The 21339-nt window shown below is 36.4% G+C and overlaps 1 protein-coding gene across 3 annotated transcripts in view; it reads right to left on the reverse strand.

The window, feature by feature from the left end:
• Positions 1 to 21339, reverse strand: part of SP4 (Sp4 transcription factor) — an 86799-nt gene that overhangs the window by 64675 nt on the left and 785 nt on the right. For all 3 annotated transcript variants that reach the window (XM_059396737.1, XM_059396736.1, XM_059396735.1), the window contains exon 3: positions 19307 to 20861. In XM_059396737.1, the coding sequence (XP_059252720.1) occupies positions 19307 to 20861 (1555 nt within the window). The remainder of the gene's footprint in view (positions 1 to 19306; positions 20862 to 21339) is intronic.

Here is a 21339-nt window from a genome sequence, read left to right on the forward strand (position 1 = left end):
ACAAACAAAAAACCCTGCTAAGAGAAAAACCCATGAAAAGCCCTAACCCATTCTTTGTTAAAGTCACCACTCTCAACAATTCTTCCCCATATTATCTCATTCATAGTATGATCATTTGACCCAATCAAATGTATCATAAAAGTACAAATACTGGAAAATATTTACAAAAAAGTAGCTACTAGGGACGCCTGAGTGGCTCAGTTGGTTAAGCCGCTGTCTTCGGCTCACATCATGATCGCAAGGTCTTAGAATCAAGTCCTGCAGAATCGGGCTCCTTGCTCGGCAGGAAGCCTGATTCTCTCTCCACCTCTGCCTGCTGCTCTGCCTGCTTGTGCACTCGCACGTGCTCGCTCTCTCTCTCTCTCTCTCTCTCTCTGACAAATAAATAAATAAATAAAATCTTCAAAAAAAAGAAAGAAAGAAAGTAGTTACTAGTGTAAAGGCCATTACAATTTCTAAGTTTGTGACTCTAATACCAAAAGTAAAATTAAGGGGGGGAGAAAAGAGCAGAGATAGAAAAATCGGTGAATTTTGGACATAAAACGTATGGATCTGGACATAAAATATCTATTAAAATAGTTTATGAAATAAAATTTAAATAAATATATTAAGTTTTACTTTTGCTAGATTAAAAAAACTGTATCAATAGGAACAATTACTTAGCAACCAAACCATTGCCACTTGGGACAAGAGAAAAACAAAATTAAGGCGTTATTCCTCTGAGAAAGGGAAGAAAAATTTGCCTGTAATTTTCTTTCTAATAAAAAAACTTGTATGTCTATTTAAGCCTTAAAGAGTTAGATCTAAGTTACCTGGGGTTTGCCAACAACTAAAGGTATGATTTGGGTAAACTATGTACCTCTTTTGGACCTTGGTTTTTTTTCACTTACAAATACGAGCTGAACCAAAGATGATCTGTAAAGGTAGCTTGGAAATGAGAATTTGTCATCATCCAATGAGGTTAAAAATAGTTGTATACACATACATACGTATTTGTGTGTGTGTGTATATATATATATACAGAGGCACACATTCCCTACATGCACATATAGTTCAGTATCATCCTGAATATTCAAGTTACTTTTAAAGAAAACTTCCATTTTAATACTATTTCTTTCTTTCTTTCTTTTTAAGCAGGGAGAAGGGGAGAGAGGGAGAGAGGGAATCTTAAGCAGGCTCCACACTGAGTAAGAAGTCTGACAGAGGGCTAGATCTCATGATCCTGAGATTGTGACCTGCGCTTTTTTTTTTTTTTTAATATTTTATTTATTTATTTGACACAGAGAGATCACAAGCAGGCAGAGAGGCAGGCAGAGAGAGAGGAGGAAGCAGGCTCCCCGCGGAGCAGAGAGCCCGATGCGGGACTCGATCCCGGGACCCTGAGATCATGACCGAGCCGAAGGCAGCGGCTTAACCCACTGAGCCACCCAGGCGCCCCGTGACCTGTGCTAAAGAGCCGGACGCTTAACCCACTGAGCCATCCAGGAACCCCAATACTATTTTTTTTCTTTCTTTCTTTTTTAAATTTCTTTTCAGTGTAACAGTATTCATTGTTTTTGCACCACACCCAGTGCTCCATGCAATCCGTGCCCTAATACCCACCACCTGGTTCCCCCAACCTCCCACCCCCCGCCCCTTCAAAACCCTCAGATTGTTTTTCAGAGTCCATAGTCTCTCATGGTTCACCTCCCCTTCCAATTCCCCCAATACTATTTTCTTAATAAGATTCTTTGCTATAAGCATTATAAAAGAAATCAGGAGCTCACTGTTTTAAAATATAACGTGTTAATAGAAAATGTGGGTATAGTAAGGCTGGTAGATGAGAAGAAGGCCTTGAAAAGTCAGTTGTTCAATTCCCAAGAGGAGGGGGCAAGCCATGCCACAGGGGGCCACATAGGGAAACACCAGAATTATTTACAAGACAGGGAGTGGGGGACCAGTGGACAAGAGCCTTAACTGTGATTCACACAGGAAGGACAAGATAAGACAGGGGAAAACAGGTTTAGAATTGGCTAGTTTGAATAATTTCAGAGGGCCCTGGGGCACTGAGGCTATCCTGGTGGTCTGGGCAGGTAGAGGGTAGCCTGAAATCTGAGAGCCGAAAAAGGATAAATCGGGGATTGGTTGGTTGGTATTTGAAAAGCACATACAAGAGGCAGTTAGTTGTTTACTATCTCTATGAAATGATTAATCCTGGAAGGAGCAGTCCTTTCCAGAGGCAGCAAGGCCCCAGATGTCAAAACATGAGAATACAGAAAATAAAACCACAGTTAACATATCCAATTAAGCTGGGTAACAGAGAAGTCTCATTTCTTCTGGGTATTTATTGAACACTCATATATACTAGCACTGTACTATATGCTACAAATATAAAAATGACCTTGTAATAGAAAATGAGACCGCAAAATGCTGAATACACACACTATTAATTTAGAAGAAAAGAATAAGGGTAAATTTATAATAATAATAATACTTTACATCTATTTCGTGCTTTGGTATTTATAAAAACATTTTCACATATTATTCCATTTAATCCTCAGAAAAACCCTGTGCAATAGGCACAGTCTTCATTTTACAGGTGCTTACTAATTGCTCAAGAGAGCTAAAGGACATCACCATCTCACAGACAGTAACTGGCAGACCAGGGGACCGGAGCCGGGTCTTGATTCTTATCCATTGCTATTTTCACCAGCACTCACAACATCTCCTTAATTTTAAGTGAAAGCTACTGTATTATCATGTAGAAAAAAATGCTAACCTAACCATTGAGAACTGACTGCTCGATGGCCTCTAATAACACAGAAAAGCATGCAGGATTCTTAATAACTAAAGAAAACATAAATAACTTACTGGGGTATTTTTAACAGTATTTGAGGGTACTCTGTGTGTGTGTGTGTGTGTTTTAAACTTCTGTACGATAGTAGAGTGCTCGACCCCACATAACCTAAGACATAATTTCCAAAGTACCTTTTATTTCTTAGTAATCAGGAGTAACTAAATACTTTTGAGTGTTTCCATAAAATTTAAATGAACTTACCAAATGAAAGCAAGCAAATATTATAAGTGCCTTTGAAACTAATTTTTAAGAAAAATCCATATTGTCACTATTTAATTAAAAAAAAAAAGCACTGGGTAGCTCACTCAGTTAACTGTCTGACTCGTGATTTCAGCTCAGGTCATGGTCTCAGGGTCAAGAGATAGATCTAGCCTCACATCAGCCTCTGAGCTCAGCAGAGAGTCTGCTTGAGATTCTCTCTCCTTCTGCCTCTGCCCCTCCATCCTTAAAAAAAAAAAAAAACCTCCACAGGAGACATCCTACAAATGCATTTTGACATTAGCATGATCCAGCATTTAAAGTACTTTCTTCACAAGGTAACAACTGGAATCTGTTATTAAAAGCCAATTGTGCTGAAAATGGGGCTGAGAATGGTGTTCTTCTTGCTCTAACACTTTTAAGCTTAAAATTTTAATGTTCCAGCAGATGAAGATACTTCTGCTCTTATGAGACAACTTTGGACTAGAAATCAGCTGTCATATCCTCCACCTTCAAGAACAGGCAGTAAAAAGTTTTCTCCTTTGAAACTAAGATATAAAGATCCACCTAACTATTCTACTTCTATATTTCTAGATTGGATTCTATTATCCCTGGGGCAGGCTGACTAAAAGTCTAAGTCATGAGGTAACAAGGACTGCAGTAAAATCATTGGTCTGAAGATAAGGATCTAGCTTTTAGAAAAGTTAGGAGGTAATACTGGGCAAGGGAGCTCTCTGTGAAGTTAACTGTGGCTACAACATTTATTCTCACAGGGCTATCTATTCTGCTTGTTGGCCAGAAGAGCGCAGTCCTAAGCAAGCATACTCCCTGGCTTAAAGGGCAGCTGGTCTCTGACCAGGCATCTTTAATGTCTATATCCACTGGCAAGGGCATTTTGAGGAGTCAGATGAGCTCCCAGATGGCAATCTGAATGCCCAAGGGTATAGAGCCCTGGCCCTCTTTTTTGCTGTTGCTGAAGGATAGGCATGTGCTTAGTTTAAAAGGATGGTAGCTTACCATTTTCTAAATATTCTGCAAATCCTTAATAATGACTCAAACTTAAATGACTGACGTTTTTTTAAAGGACAACAACATTAGACTCAATATTACATTTGGCTTCAAAAATCTGCCACAACAAAAACAAAACCTTACATATTTAGAAATACAGACCTATCTCATTAACAGTTTTACTCCCAAAACTAATCACTTGACTTAAAAACTAGAAACACAGTAAAATGATATTTTTCCTCTTGGCTCACTGAAATAAAATAAAATCTAAGTTCAATTTGGTTTTCACATGCTTGTGCTTAAAATTTTTAAATTTTAACACTAAAAAATATCTCAAATATCTTATTTTACAAAATACATAGATAAACAAACATCTCATTGTAACAAAAACAAAACAAAAAAAAAACTAAGACCTCCATTCTCAAAGGTGACACAACTATTTAGTGGCAGAGTTAATCTGCTACCCAGCAACAGAACTCTTTTCTTAAATATATCATGGTTACCTCTGCTCATCAAACTGCTTGTGGAATGAAACACCTTTGTCTTCCAGTTTGAAAATTATACATAGTTATCACTACCTGTTCAGAGAACTACCAGAGAATCTTTTTAAAAGCACATGAAAGCTGTGAATAATTTGATCTCAACAATCAAGTTTTCTTTGTGATTTGGGGTAGGGGTGGGAGTGTGAGGAAGTACACATTAATTTTTTAGAACTACCCCAAAATGAGTTGGTATCTTTAATTAAAAGACAGTGTTGGGAGAACAAGGAAGGTGAAGAATAGGCCCACAAATATAGAATATAATCTCCTGAAGTTTTTACTCAATGTTTACGAGTGAATGTATATATGTAAATGTGTACACACACACAAACTTAGAGATAGGCAAAATGAACTCAATCATATCTTTTCAAAATCAAGAGACTAAACTAAATTTACTCCATTCTCATTGACTATAAGTTCACTCGAATCTATCCAGCTCTTGTAAAACGTAAACTGGTCTTTAATTTTCATTGCCAGTTACTTTTAGTTTAGTATTTTTTTTTAAGACTTTATTTAAGAGCAACACAGTGAGAGAGGGAACACAAGCAGGGGGAGTAGGAGAGGGAGAAGCAGCCTTCCCGCCAAGCAGGGAGCCCGATGCGGGGCTCAATCCCAGGACCCTGGGATCATGACTTGAGCTGAAGGCAGACGCTTAACAACTGAGCCACCCAGGTGCACCTTCATTTTAGTTTTTAAACAAGATTTTGTTTATTTGCAAGAGAGACAGAGAGAGCAGCACGAGTGGGAGGTGGGGGGAGCAGATGGAAAGGGACAAGCAAGACTCCCCACTGGGCAGGGGGCCCAGAGTGGGGGCTTGATCCCAGGACCATGGGATCATGACCTGAGCGGAAAGCAGAAGTGTAACCAACAAAGCCATCCAGGTGGTTACTTCAAAAAAGAGGAAAAAAAATTTTTTTTAACTTTTCCTAAAAACTAATTTTCCTAGCTGCAAAGATTTAGGATTAAACTGGAGTAAGAGTTTTGAAGCCAGATGGAATCTGGGTTCTTTTCCCAATATGCCCATGCACTAATTCTCCAACACTGGGTAAATCATTTAACCTTTCCGGGCTGTGATTTCCTCATCTATTAAAAAACAGCAATAATCTAACACTGAGATAAAACAAAATTCACCTAAAATAAAGAATAGAACCCATGATTACAGAACATGTCTGTTTTGCTTCCCCAGCACCTAGAACAATGTCTGGTATACAATAGCAGATATTCAACTATTTATTATTATTTATCCACTAGACAACAATAATAAAGTTAAAGCACCTGTCAATTGAACTAATGGTACACAAAAATGACAAAAGAATTATGTGAAGAACACAAATTCAACACATAAAATTTTTATTGTCTTTGGGTCTCCTAAAGTCATTTCTTAATATTACCTTCAGAAATTAAATTCCTATCTACTGACATGTCACATGCTGATCAGGAAGCAAGTCAGAAAATATAGGCCTCATAAAGCATACACTTTTTTATATAGCTGATAATTTTATCAAATTTTCTATCAGTATAATAACATAAAATTAATATATATAATAATTACTCTATATTAATTGTATTTAGTAAGGCTTAATATAAATAGTGATGTTACATATTAAATATTGTTAATACATTGCAGTATTACTGTATCATAAGTATTAGTGAAAACGAAATATAAGACTCCTCTATAGTTTATATTCTTAGAATGTTTAAAAAAAAAAAAACTCATTCAAAATTGTTTATGGTACACATATAGTTAATAAAGGAAATGTTCTTGCTAACTTCAAATTCCCAATCAATATAGGACACACAAAGTAATAAAATCTTTTTTTCCCCCCTAATCCTCTGTGTGGCATTTATGCCCTGTGCCCCTAAAGAGTAGAGTGCTCAGCTAAAGATACAGGAATCAATGCCTTACTGAATATACTACACGAATTACAGTAAATTACTTAAAACAGTATTGCTTCGCTGTAAAGGTAGGTGATGGTGCTGTTCACCCAGACCAGCCTTATCAAAAGTACTTTCACTTAGTAGCCATCTAACATATGGGGTGCATAACCTTGGCCAAGGTATTAACCTCTGATAGCCTTGGTTTCCTATTATATAAACTAAAGTCACCATCATTACCTTCTTCATAGAATTGCAAAAATTAAACGGGTTAATATGCATAAAATGTTTAAGCACAGTGTTTGACATATAAGAAACAATGAATTAATTCCACAAATGATCACAGGAAACACACACTGTAGAACATGGGGAGTATATAGTGAGAGACAATTTAAGCGGTAATGGACAAAGTACACTGTGCATAAAGAGACAAAAAGAGTTTAGATTATGTGACCTAGTTATTTACCATTCTAGGCCTTAGTTTTTGGATATGACCACAATGCTTAACTATATACAGTGTTCTGAAGAGTAAATGGGTTAATAAATCAAGTGCTGCATACAGTATCTGGCACACTACAAATATGCAGTAAATATGAGCCAAATGTAAGAGTTAAAGAACCCTTTTACTTGTTTCATTCATAAAAGAAAAATGAACTAATTTCTTTCCCCATTAGAACATTATGGAAAAGGGAGTTCAGCCCCATGTTATTTGATCATATAAGGAACACATCAAGCCTCACGATACAGATGCTGAGTACCCAGTTACTAAATTTATGAATGTAGTCTCCTAGCTGAGAGTTCATGAAATGGATAAAAGTTTATCAAGATATTACAAAAACCATATATCTGCCCTACAATAAGAATCAATTTAGGTACTGATATCCTGCCAATGAGAACAAAGGACGAGAGAAATTCTAGAAATAAAAATATAATGTGTTTTAATTTTGTAAAACTGCATTAATAAAAATCACAACTGTGATAAAATTAAAATAATCAAATTACTGCTTCAACAAGCATATTATCATAATTTGTGGCACTTCTGAAAAATATCCGTCAAATGTTAACATCTCAAATAGGTTCACATGTAGATTTAAATGTATGGGAAACTGTATAGGACTTACAAACCACTTTAAGTATAATCATTTCTCCTATATAAATTCAGTTAGTACTTGTTACCATATGTACCTACTCTTCTTCCCTCTTCTTTCTCAGCTCCCTGGCCTAGGCACCCTCAACTACAAGCAAACAAGGATGTTCCAACCCCCTCTCCCACCCCCACACCAGTGACAGGTACCCACTTACCACAGCACAGATCACTATCTGGTTCCTATACTTCTGTGCAAAAGCAGCTCCGCTTCTGTGAACAAAAAGCTATGGTGACTTGACTCATTATTTACAGAACTATTCTAAAACCTCTCTGGCTACATTTTGAGGCACCTACATAATAAATTCAGAGGGACAGAAACAACCTGTAAATTTTAAATACCTTTGGATTCTCCTTAAAACTCCCTTCACTGCTAAGATTCTCACCTGTAACTATCTACCACAACATATGAAACAGTCAGATATAAGTTCCTTCTATTTCATTTTACTAATCAATTTTCCTTTTACGAATATAAACCCTCTCATTCCTTTTTAAAATATGTATCTTGAATCTATTTCAAGGACCTATTGATCTCATTCTCATAGGAAATCAAAGTTCTCTACCTGTGTCCTTTCCCCTAGTTCAATTATCAGGATTATAAGGTACCAAGCAATATTCATCAATGTGCAAGTTGAAAAATACTGTTAAAAGACACAGCCCCGGCCATCGGTTTACAATTGACCTTTAATGTGTGTTAATATTTCTTGATCCCAGTCTGAATTTTGTAACATTTGTAGTGAACTTCTTAAACAGACCTCCAAACTTCATGTAAAATCCAACATAACCATGTAAAACGGCCTTCTTCATCCTGACCTGGCAAAACTTCAATAACCCATTAAGGCCTTGCTCAGTTATAACCCTCTCCATGAAAACATTTCTGGAACTCTAGAAGCAGAACCATTTTTTTTTCCCTGTGGTCTTCTAGAACACCTTACTCATAGCCTTTATAAACCAAATGCTATGTTGTAATTAACTATATATTCATCACATCCCATTGAGTCCTAGATGCAAATGACTGTAAGGACAAAAAAATTCTGCTAATAAAATTATGACATGTCTTTGACTATAAGATGCATTTCAATCTCAAAGATGTTAAAATGTTAAAAAAAAAAAGTACGTCTTAGAAGCAAAGAAATAAAATACAGTATGTCTCTGCAACAGATAATATATTCTGTGAGAGCAGCAAACATGTCTTACTTCATCTTCAATTCCTGAATGCCTGTTACTATACTTGGTATGGAGTAGAAAAAAAGAACCAGCAAACCTGATGTTTTTGCCTAATCCCTTACCACTTATTTCAGGTCAACATTCTCAGTACTAAAGGGAAGTTTGACAACCTGTTTTCTGTATTAAGCAAGTTCACTGCCAGTGTTTCTAAAGGCCACTGTGAATTCAACAACTAAATTACTCCAAAAATGTGTTTTTTTTTAACTGACCTCCTGATTTTAACTGTTCCACATTTTTATCTATAGAGGAACACTTTAATAGTATCATTTGCTTTGCCAATCTTTCCATTCAAAACCCTTCCATCCACTAGACTGTTTTTCAAACTTATTTTTATTTCTTCAAACAAAACGTTAGGAAGCAGTCCAATAAACACACAACTTCCCTGAAGCAGAGGTGGCAGGCTGCTCACTCGGGGTACTCTGAGCTACTCTCTGAGACCTACACTAAGGAGCACAGATGAGAAAACGCCACTTGCTGGGTTAGTGCTTCCACCTGAGGACTTCATGCTTTTTATCTCAAGTTCAGGTGCTTAGCTCAAGACATTCTCTCTTCACCTCTCAGTCGTCAGTCTCAAATGTCCACTTTCCACAACAATTTTCAAGGCATGTTTCAAGTCTTCACCACAGAAAACCTTCCTTGTTGACTCCAACCCACTGATCTCAGCTGTCTCCAAATTCTTGTAACTTGTTTTCCATCTCAAAGCCCAGTATTTAAGTATAAACTTTCACATGCAATTGTAGCTGCTCTGTAATTGTTTCACACATGTAAGCCTCACCTCCCCACATGAGCACCTTTTTAAGACACGTGAGTACTTTCAGAGTCTAACACAGAGCATGCAGCAGACACTTAGCTCTTCTACAATGAATCACATTTTTTTTTACCTATAGATACACTTCTCTCCATCCTTAGCTGAACTTCAAAGGTTTCTGATAGTCCATTTATACAACCTTCTCTTTTGTATCTGATATTTAACTCAAACTAATATCCACATCTAAAACTACTCATTCTCCCACTGTATTTTCTCTTCCTTATGATTTTTTCTTTTTTACTTTAAGAATTTTCTTTGTTTACTTTAAGAATATAGTATACATAATACATACGACATAAAAAACAGTGTTAAGTGACTCTATGTTATAGCTAAGGCTTCCAGGCAACAATAGGCTATTAGTAGTTAAGTTTGGGGGGAGTCAAAAGTTACATGCTAATTTTCAGCTATGTGATGGTCATCACCCTTAATCTCCACGCTGCTCAAGGGTCAACTGTACAATTTTCTTTAGAATATTCAAACCTTTTTTGTACATACTATGTCAAATGATCTTTGTAACTCTATGAGGTAAAAAGGGAATTAGTACCACTAACTTACAAATGAGAAAAGGACAAAACTCCAATTTTAACATGTTTGCCCAGGATGGATAAGCTTACGGGGAGCAGCACCTGAGCAAAAATTTAGGAGTTCTAAGTCCTAGTCCTGTTGTACTATAAATTTTAAAGTGTTTTACTGCAGCATTTACATCTTCTCAAGCAAGCTGTAAGCACCCAGCCCAGGCAATCACGTGCACCAGCATGGGAAGGGGGCCTCCTGCCACATGGTTTCCATTCTTACCTTCCCCTGACTGTGACCTAGTAACATTTAAATGAAATCCCTTCATGCCTTTTCTTGTGTACTCCATCCTGACCTCCCCCGGCCCAAAAAAGCATATGCCCATGGGTCCTCCCTCTCTGCTCCCCACCTGCTTAGCTGAGCCAGCTCCCTTGGCACTCCCTCTGATGCGATCCCCTCTCAGTGTACAGTGACAGTCTCTCTAGCATATGTGAGTATAATAAACTTTGTTTTTCTTCTGCCTCTCCTGTTTCCTCTTTCAGCCACACCTAACTATCACCTAGAACACAAAATACCTGTCTTCTAGGCAGCCTCTCAGTACAGATGCCTGCAGTAGGAATAAACCTACTACTTGAACCATACCTCTCCGATAAAACAGTCCCTACTCCTAACTTTATTACCATACCTAAGGAAAGGAGAACCTTCATACTCAGTTAATACGTTTTCTATTTAAACAGGTCTCAAGTCTCAAATGACTGTTTTTAAGCCTTTCTCCTTTTTATTTTAGCAATGGATTGTAGAATGCTGTGATTTTATTTTGATATGAAAATACTTCAACACACAGTGCCTAATGGGTTTAGTATTTTCTGCATAATTTTTTAAGAAACACCTACGTCCTGGATATTCTGAGCCAAAAAGTAAGAGATACTGGATCTGTTCACTTCATAGGGTAAATTAACAAATTCGAAGCTATGAGTGCTTCCAGAGTTTGAACACTGTTAAGGATCCTAGATTTTCCAAACTCTCTCCAATTTCACTAAAGAAAAAGTAATCACATCATTCATACTAAGCTGACAGTATCAGAAACATAACATGGTTCAAGACCTATTGAGATAAAATATCTTAAACAAATCAATGTTGGACAATGAAATGTATGTTTAAAAATACTAATACTCTGGCACGACCAAATGAAAGTGCAAAGTAACATAGAAAAATAGCATCTAAGAATGCAGTTAAGTCTAACAGTGAAGAACAGAAATGTACTCTTATGAATTAAATTATACTTATTATTTAATAGAATTCACCTTAAATATACTTCCTCTATAGGAAGAAAAATTGTAAATGTGCCCCTTAACACCATCCCCAATCCCTAAATATTTGGCCAGTCATGTAAGTTTAACTAAGACAGAGACCTCTCACCATATGCTGGATGGAAATACCCAGAATAGGACCATATAATCAAATATTCACGGAATCTTCAATTTTAGATTAGGAGACTTACAGTTTACCTAATCAAACTTTCTATACAAGAAATTCTTCTATATTCTGCAGTGTCTCTGATAGATGGACATCTAGCATCTAAAACAGGAAAAGCACTACTCTCTGAAACAAACCCTTTCATTATTTTCAGCACTAGTCCTTGTGTGTAATATACATATTCTATTGGTTTCCCAGGCCAAGCAAAACAGATTTAAAAAAAAAAAAAAAGGCAGACAGTGGTCACACTTTCTCTTGTTTTAACAATTAAACCCCTCACTCTTAAGTTATTGCTAATGAAATGTTTTCCACACTCTGCATTCCAGGAATCTCTCTTGATATGCTTGCCAGTTTGTCAGTGTCTCACTTAAAATGTGCCACACCTAGCAATGAACACAATATTGCAAAAATGGTCTCACAAACACAAAGTAAAGGAGGAGCTTTACTCTACTTAGTTCATATTAAGCCAATAAATCCTAAATCACCTTCACATGTCCTGCTGCCAACCTAGGTTTTTCATCTTGTGGGTATACAATTTTCCCTACCCCTTTAAACAGAGGATCTATTGTATTTATCTTGCTAATTCTGACCCAGCATTCCAAAGTATTAGAATCACTTCAAATCTCAAGTCTATCCCCATCATAATTATTAACAAAGTCTCCCAGCTTTGCCTCATCTTTAAATTCATTAAATAGGCCATTTTCACTATAGTATTTGTAAAAAATATTCAACAGGACTGTATCAATGATAGAACCTTATGTAACACCAATGACTTCTACTAAAGTAGACAGTCATTTTTCACATAACTGAGCAACCAGGTATGAATGAGCCTTTAAAGAAATCATGACTATCAACGCTGGAATCAAAATACACTGTGGTGCCATTATTTCTTTTCTATACACCTCTGGACACCCTAGAGGAAGAATATATAAACATACTTTCTTAGTGAACCCATAAGAGTTCCCAGTGATCCCTGAAATCTTTTTTAAATGCTCAGAAACCAACTGCTGGATAATCCACTCAGGGACTTTGTTAAAGATGTTATCAAATTCATCTGTCTGCAATAGAGATTGTTTTCAAAAAGTGAGGTATTTAATTCATGCTCATTTTTTCCATGTTGCATAGCTTTTAAGTTATGTATACCAGCTTGAAACTGAATTTGAAAGTTCCTTCTGACCCAAGGATGTCATCTATCTGGATCATTCTGGATCCAAAAAGCAACTAAATGTCCCTTATCTCCTTACTTACCTTGGGCAAATAATCTCAGTGAGTTACAAGTCTAGTCATTTCAGCTGGAAGTGCATTTTCCTTACTGGTTAACAGAAGCATAATGGAGCATCTCTGTCTTTTCTTCATATTGCACCATTTTGCTCAAGCAGTGTCTTTTGCTGTGATCTGAAACCTTACTTATTTTAAAAGCCTACTTTATTATAGTTTCTGCTTTCCTGACATTATTAATTTTTTTTTAGATTTTATTTATTTATTTGACAGAGATCACAAGTAGGCAGAGAGTCAGGCAGAGAGGAGAGAGAGAGAGAGGATGAAGCAGGCCCCCTGCTGAGCAGGGAGCCCAATGTGGGGCTCGAACCCAGGACCCTGGGATCATGACCTGAGCTGAAGGCAGAGGCTTTAACCCACTGAGCCACCCAGGTGCCCCTTTCCTGACATTATTCTTAAAATGTCAAGCTGCTCTTTGTTTTCATTCTTAATCCTATGTCCTTCCTTCTACCTTCCACATATAGTATTTTAAAATGTGAGTTTAACACAGAGCTCTCCATGCAGCCACAACAGTTTCTATTCACCATTTAACTACTTTTAGTCATAATTGTCTGTCAGCGCCACAGAATGTTAGGACTAGAACAAACTTTAACTACATATAGTCAACATTTCTGTTTCCAACCTTTATGGGATATAAGGACATATCAGACACAAAAGGATAAAAAATAGCTTTTACCTGTGAACTCATCCTTCTACCTTATGTCTCCTGAACAAAAACCTCAGGATCACAGATGACTTTAAATCATGGTTCTACCACTTACTGGAGGGCAAATTTTCTCAAAGAAATTAAAGTTCATGAGGCTATCTGTAAAATAGGCACAGTAAGACCATCTTACAAAGATATTGTGGGTTTTAATGAGATAATATAAAATACCTATCTTAGCACCTAACACACTCTAAGGTAAATAATAAATGTTTGCTTTCTTCCTCCACGAGTCTCGTTTAAAAAAAAAAAAAAAGCCATTTCCAAATATAGTTTGGGACAAGATTCAGTATCTGGAGAGCCTGAGGATGTGCTTACCTACATATAGAATTTACTAATCTCATTAGTTCTGAATTTGCTCTTTCAAGAAAGGACGAAATAATACCACTAAGACTCCACCATTAAGCTCAGTAACAAGGAGATCTAGGGAATTGTGCCTTTACCAACACTATATCCAAATTACTAAAGCTGAATATCCAGTGACAACAGACACAGTCCACCTGGAAAAGACAAAGTCAAGATACTCTCTGGTCCCTAAACTTCAACTACATTTACTTGTTTACTAGCAAAAGACTGGTTAACAAAGCCAGCAATATAGCAGAAAGACAACTGGAGTAGCAGTCAAGATTCTAGTCGTCACTCTGCCAAAAAGTACAAGAAATTGAACTTTTCTGGGCTTCAGTTTCTTCATTTCTAAAATACCATTAAGGAATGAGGGAGGGGAAGAGACACTCAATTACCATTAAATTATATTAGTTAACTACAATTTCATTAAGTTCTTATCTCACCACATACATACATAAGCAATCTGTGGTTCAACAGGCTTCCCTTTGCCACATCTGCTCATTCATTAGGTAGCAAACTGACAGGCTTTATGAACAGCCAATCTTAAAACTAAGAGTATAGAAGAGCCCATCCATACCCCCTCAATTATTACTATGTCATCCCCAAGTACTTCATGTAGTGCTGTAGAACCTCTGATCCGTATTTCTGCTCTTACTTAATAAGAGAAAAATAAAATACAAAATTCCTTTATAAAGAGACTTTAGCAGCGATACCAAAAGGCTACAACTTGTGAGCAGTAAACTCAACGATACTTTCAAACTAAAATTCTGTCATCCTGTAAATCTGTTATTTAAGAATGCACATAAGAATGTACAGCACTTTCCCCCATCTTCCTTCTTTTTTTTCCCCCATCGTCCTTCTTAATCAAGCTTCCTTCTTTTTCCTCTTCAACTTGCTTTTATGTGCGTTCCAATATCCTTAAGTATTACTTATTATATTGTTCCCTGATTCAGATTCAAAAAACATAATTAAAACTCTTATTTTCCTCTGCACCTCTCTCTATCCTGAAATCCTTCTCAAAGGTGCCATTCTAAAAATTAATGTAGCTTTACAATGGATATGTTTTCATCTTCTGTGAAAAATTTAAAAATTGGTAATGATATTGTTACATCATCAACAAATGTTACATGCCCTACATCATCTAATGGGTAAAAACCAATTTGTTAATTCAGAATCTAAATTACTTAGGGTACAAGATACAAGTTCTCCATAACAAATTCCATATGTAACAAACAGTGCTATAAGATTTTAAAGAAATAAAATTTAAGAGCACACCTGACTTTTTTTAAAAACAGAAGTAACAACCAAACAAAGGAGGTATTTGTATCGTTACAAACACAAACACACATATATGTTTATGTACCTGTATATATGTACAACACGTGTACATTATTTTAAGATGCCTACTAAGAAAACCCAAATTAACATATATAGCTACGAAAAATCATATTAGTACTAAAATTCTAGCCAATTTCTACTTTTAGTAGCTCTGTAAAAGTCTGGTGTAAGAAGCTAATTCTACTAAATTGTTAGGTTTCTAAATTAAATACAAATGTCAATTATTTTCTTTGGCCCCCATTTTCTTTTGTTTGGCCCCCATTTTCCCTAATTATGAAGAATTGGCTTTCCTTTCCTGATTGTGCTACATCCCCAGGTTTCATACTTTAAATCCCCCCAAAATAAAGGTTAGATAGTCAAGTTTGTGAAGGGCCAGCAACATATTTGAGTTTGAACTTCCTCTGCATAGGAATTAGCCTAAAAATGTGAACTGCCACTGAAATGGAAAAAAAAAAAAAAAAGAAAGAAAAGAAAGAAATATCCATCCATCAACCAAAAGCATGATCTGTCACGACAGATGACAATTAAAGCCAAAACCAAATCAAATCCTCAGTCAGTGCAAGTTAATTACAGATTTAGGTATCAATGGTCCCTCCATGTTCTAATTCTTTAACTAAGGAGATATAACTCCTTAAGTTCGTTTTATTTAGGGCTCGTTAGCTACCCGAGTACACTGTGCAAACAGGTAGTTCTTTTAGAGCAAAAATCTTTCATCAATTAAAACAAAGGATGTTCTTAAACCAGCAGTACGATGTTACCTTTGTTCTTAAAAAGGGAATTCTGCTTTTCCTTCAGTCACAGTCAAACTCATAATCGCAGTAAGGAATAAACCCTAAGTATGTAGGGGGAGCATGTACTTAGTTCCTACTACAATTCCAACTAATTAAATGCTAGATACTCAGCCTGGAAGTCAGAATTCTGAGAGGAGACCAAATCACAAAAACACATTATGTGGAATTCATTATCAAGGAAAGAGACTCCCCCTAGGTTGTCACTAACATTCTCATTTCATAAAATCAAGTATGAAGCTCCTTAGCTTCAAGAACTGGTTTCATTTGATTACCATATAAAATTGTTTTTCCTGTCCATATCATCCAGACCCTTTCCATATCTCTTGAAGAGTGACATGAGGATGCATGATAACTTACAGCCCACTGTTACATTCTCTCAAAGTCAGCTATTAATAATTTTTTTTCAAGTCTGGTTAATGGTTGTCATAACTATTTAAAGCAAAAATCTTCCATTAAACAAAATTAAATAATATCATTTGGGGGAAGGAATAGACACATAAAATAATCAAAAAGTACCAAAAGGTGGGGACATAAAGTAAAAGCTCAGAACTTCCAGGGCTCATTTATAAAAGAGATATATGGACATTTATTGCTCATTCTCCCTCTTCTAGAGAGAGTAAAGTACCTGGTATCCCACTCTTAATGTATGAAAAACTCAAAGCCAAAAGAAATTAATGAAAATAGAGCCATTTAATCAGCTTCATTAAAACCACTCCAAGGGCACTGCTCCCAATTCCAAACTGCTATCTTCTCCATCACCTTCTACACCTTATTCAGCAAACAAATATTTGTCAAACACTTACTATACTAAACAGTAAGGTAAAAATCTATGAGCAACTAGGACCAGATTAATTGCACTGACTTGTAGAAGTTAGTACAATTCTGGTCTTTATAACATGGCTATCTTCTTAAAATGACTGAGCATACCTATTAGAACATAAACTCTTTAACATCAACAAAATTTAAAATCTTTGGTTTCAGGAGAAAAAAAAAATCAACTAGGTAAAGTTTAAATCTCCTAAAATACTCAGTAATACCCAAATAATTTAAACTTCTTAAATAAAAAAATAAAAAAATATTAGCTCTGAAAATGAAGACTAAACATACCTATTGGGAGTGCGCAGCATGTGGCTAGTCAATATATGCTTGTGAAATAATAACTCTTAAGTTCTCTTTGCCATCAAAAATCCATTCTATGAGGCACACATGAACTAGCTCCAACACCCATCTGCTGCCATATTTTGCTTTAGAGTTCACTACTGATGTCCAGATCCTTGGTTCTCAAATTTCAGTGAGATTTAGAATGACCTGGAAAGTTTGTATGAAAAGCAAATTCCTTGACCACACCCCCAAAAGTTACAGGTCCAGAAAGTGGATCCTGCCTTCCTAACAATGCATCATTCAAGTAAATCTGAGTTAGGTAGTCAGAAAACCACATTCCTATCAATGACTTACCCTCACAATGGTTAAGGGGGGAAACTCTGGGTTGTAACTGATACCAATTACAGTACAGAAAAATTAACTATTCCTAAACTAAATTACAAATTATTCAATTCTCTTAATCATAATTCACAAATGCGTAAAGGGCAAATCAAAAATATAAGTGAAATAACTTTTGGTAATGCAAACTGTCATCCAACCAAACAAAAACAGACATTTTTCATTAATACTTAATATACTGTCAATTTTTAGGAAAAGAGAATGAACAAAGCAAGCTATGGATTGTAATCCAGAGAAATACTTCTAAAATTGTGCTGCAATAGCTTTAGGGGGAAAAGTACCACACACAAAATACTTTGATTAGGTTACTGTTTTAGCAATACAGAAGCCACTAATCACATGCGGCTATTTAAATTAAAATTAAATAAATTTAAAAGTCAGTTCCTCAGTTTCAGGAGCCACATTTTAAATGCTCAGTAGCTGCACGTGGCTAGTGGCTAACACACTGGATAAGATATACAACACTTCAACATCACAGAAAAGTCTACTGGATAGAACTAGTTTAGAGGCAATGGGCATCTAAATAAAACACATAATCTCTGTTCTTCATTATCAGAGAACTCTATCTGGCAACATCCAATTATAAATATATACATCTACTCTAGGTATTAACTACAAAACAAAAGCCCTTGCATAATTCTTCTGAAACTTGTTTCAAGAAAGGTCATTAAAAGTGATGTGTTTATTCCTTTATCAAAATAAAAATAAAAAATAAAAAATAAAAAATATTTGATTAAACATATCTGACAGTATCAAAGGCGCTAAAACCACAACTAGGTTTTCACCGAACCAAAATCAGTAAAAAATGTTTAATTACTGAAAACAAAAGGTATTATTAGGTAAAATAAGACAAATCAAGAAAATTTAAAATACTTAGTAAGACTAATTTTCCAAATACTTCAGAAATGACTTCATATGCATAACAAATAACTCCTTTATAATTGGTTTTAAAATGACCTTACTACAATTAATTCGAATTAGCCACATTCTACTATTTTCATTTTTAATTGCTTTTCAACAGCTTCACACTAAAAATACCGATAAATAATATAACCACCATAAGATTTAAGTATAATTTTATATGTGAATAATTATTCAAAAATCCTGAGAAAATCCTGGTTTTAGCAGAAAAGCAGACATAAAAATTAATCAATTTGTAACTTAACAATTGCATCTCAAAACTGCATCAACATCTACTTTTAAAGAACACTGTATAATAAAACCCAAAAGCACGAACAACAAGACACTGAAACAGAACTTCCAATTTAAGAAAAAGTTAGCCTTTTTACCAAGTAGAATTAAAACTTCAACAGATTTACAACTGTATACTAATTCAGCTTTAAACCTACTTTCCTATAAAGAAGATGTAAACGTCATTTTTATTAGAGTTCTTTCTGAAGAGTTCAAGTGTATTCAAATATAATCTCTAAATTACACAAGATAATTATGACTCTAATTAGGAAGTTTTGCTCCATGGAAGAATATATTTATAAAAAAGTGTCTAGCAAATTTCACACGTAAAACCTCGTATTAAAACGTACAGATGTGAATGGGTCACACTGATGGCAAAAGTTACGGCAATTAATATTCCAGTGATTTTAGATTTCTTACGATGTTTACTTCAGAGGTCTATATCAAACCTAAGAGTTAGCAAAGAAAAAGTTTAACTAATTGTTATTAAAAACTGCATGAAAGAATGTTATAGATAAAAGACAGCAGTAGCTTACCTGCAACACTAGTGATTGTAACTGGAACTCCTTGCACTTGAACACCTGCAGCACCCAGGTTGGCAACACTCACTGTCTGAAGGTTAGGCACTGATGCAAGCTGGGCAGTATTCAAAGTTATTGGGGCACCAGCAACAGCCACAGGAGCAATCTGAGCAAGAGTTGTGCCACCACTTGAAGACACTGGGGTGATGGTTAATTGTTGGGATAACCCAGCATTCTGAACTTGCAAATTTGAAAGACTCTGAATATTCTGAACCTGTACAGTTTGCCAACTGATTTGCCCTGAAGGTGTTAAAGTTGGAGCCCTGATAAGCACCTGAGTCGGATTTACTGCTTGAAGTTGAACATTCTGCAAAGGCTGCTGCTGGATGGTCTGAATTGTCTGCCCTGACTGAAGTTGAAATGATTGCGGTGGAATAGCCTGAATGATCTGCTGCTGAGGCTGTTGGATCTGGATCTGCTGTAAGATAGGCTGGCCTACAATTTGCACCTGCTGAAGAGAATTTGATTGATCCTGTGTATTCTGTATTCCATTAGACTGAAGCTGACTGGAGCTCTGCGCTTCAGACTCAGTAGCAGCAGGTGTTTGAGATTCTTCAATAGTGCGTTCAGAACTACTGGCTGATGTGCTTGCATACTGGCCCGTGTCTGCTGAGCTCACTAACGTGTCACTGCTCGTCAGAGATGTTGAAGCAGTGGTTGTGCAGGTAGTGGAGGAGGAGGGAGATTCCGGCATAGTACTGGCAGAAGCAGTGGTGGTGGTGGGTGTGGAAACTAACTGACTCCCATTGGAAGTCCCACTATCAGTAGTAGTAGCAGGCTGGCCAACCTGTCCAGTCCCTCCTCCGGCAGTCACGTTGTTTATCACTGGCAAAGCCAACGTCACGCCTCCAATGTTAATTGGTAGGGTTGTTACAACTTGAGCCTGAGTACCAGGAAGGGTCTGTAATTGCAGTGGTATTGAAACACCAGGTCTAATTTGGACTGGAACGGTCTGATTTGCCAAGTTTTGAGCAAGAATATTCCCAGAAGCTGTCCTGTTAGCAGCTGTGAGTATAGCTTGATTATTACCTGCAGAAATGAGCTGAATTTGACCCTGCAAATCCTGTAGAGATGAACTACTAGTTGGATTGATTTGAATTTGCTGGCCTTCCACAGTCTGAAGTTGTGGAATCACTTGGTACTGCACACTACCGCTTGGATTTTGTACTTGTATGACTTGAAATTGACCAGGGGTGGAAGAATTACCTGATTTAGTTTTTGTAGGAGATGCACTCCCGTTATTACTGCTGGAAGAACTAGATGAACTAGAAGCTGGTTGAGAAACGTTATTTTCTTTTGAAGCAGGAGGAGTGGAGGCAACAAGTTGCCAAGTGTTTCCAGCAAGTTGTGTTGTTACCAGTTCTAGCTGTTGTGGTTGATTTTGAAGTTGCACCAATCCTTGGCTTGGATCTATAATTATTTGTTGTTGTCCAGTTGCTTGATTTTCACCAGGAGTCCCTATTTTGCTGCAAGTAGCTGCCAGTAAAGCCAGAGGAGAGGGCTGAGAGTCCTACCCAAAAATGAGATGGTAAAGGAGAGGGGGGAAAAAAAAGTGGGCGGATTTAGTGGAGCTAGTAGTTGGAAGGGGGTTTATTTATTTATTTATTTTGACAGCTCTATGTTTTAGAACTTAGGAAGTGACAGAAATCAAAAAGAAATAGTAACAAAAGCAGTAAGACAAGAATAAGGACGCAGATACTGTAATATAAAGTTCAAATAAAAGGAAATTTCTAACAAACTTTCTTCAAGTATATTCTCATAAATTCAAAATGCCCTTGGGAAAATACACACCCTTTTCTACTAGTCTGAGTTCCTGGTGTAATTTTAATCAACGTTATCCCTCAAACGTGTGAAATCTTATGAATTTACAATTTAACTTCCTCACTCTCAGAAAGATGCTTTGAGTGGATGAACATTTGTATTCTGTTCTTCAGTTTTGGGCAATTAAAGGACATAACTCCCTCTCTCCCCTAACGTTTCGTGATGAA

This window comes from Mustela nigripes, chromosome 4 (assembly GCF_022355385.1).
Source record: "Mustela nigripes isolate SB6536 chromosome 4, MUSNIG.SB6536, whole genome shotgun sequence".
Classification (NCBI taxonomy): Eukaryota; Metazoa; Chordata; class Mammalia; order Carnivora; family Mustelidae; genus Mustela; species Mustela nigripes.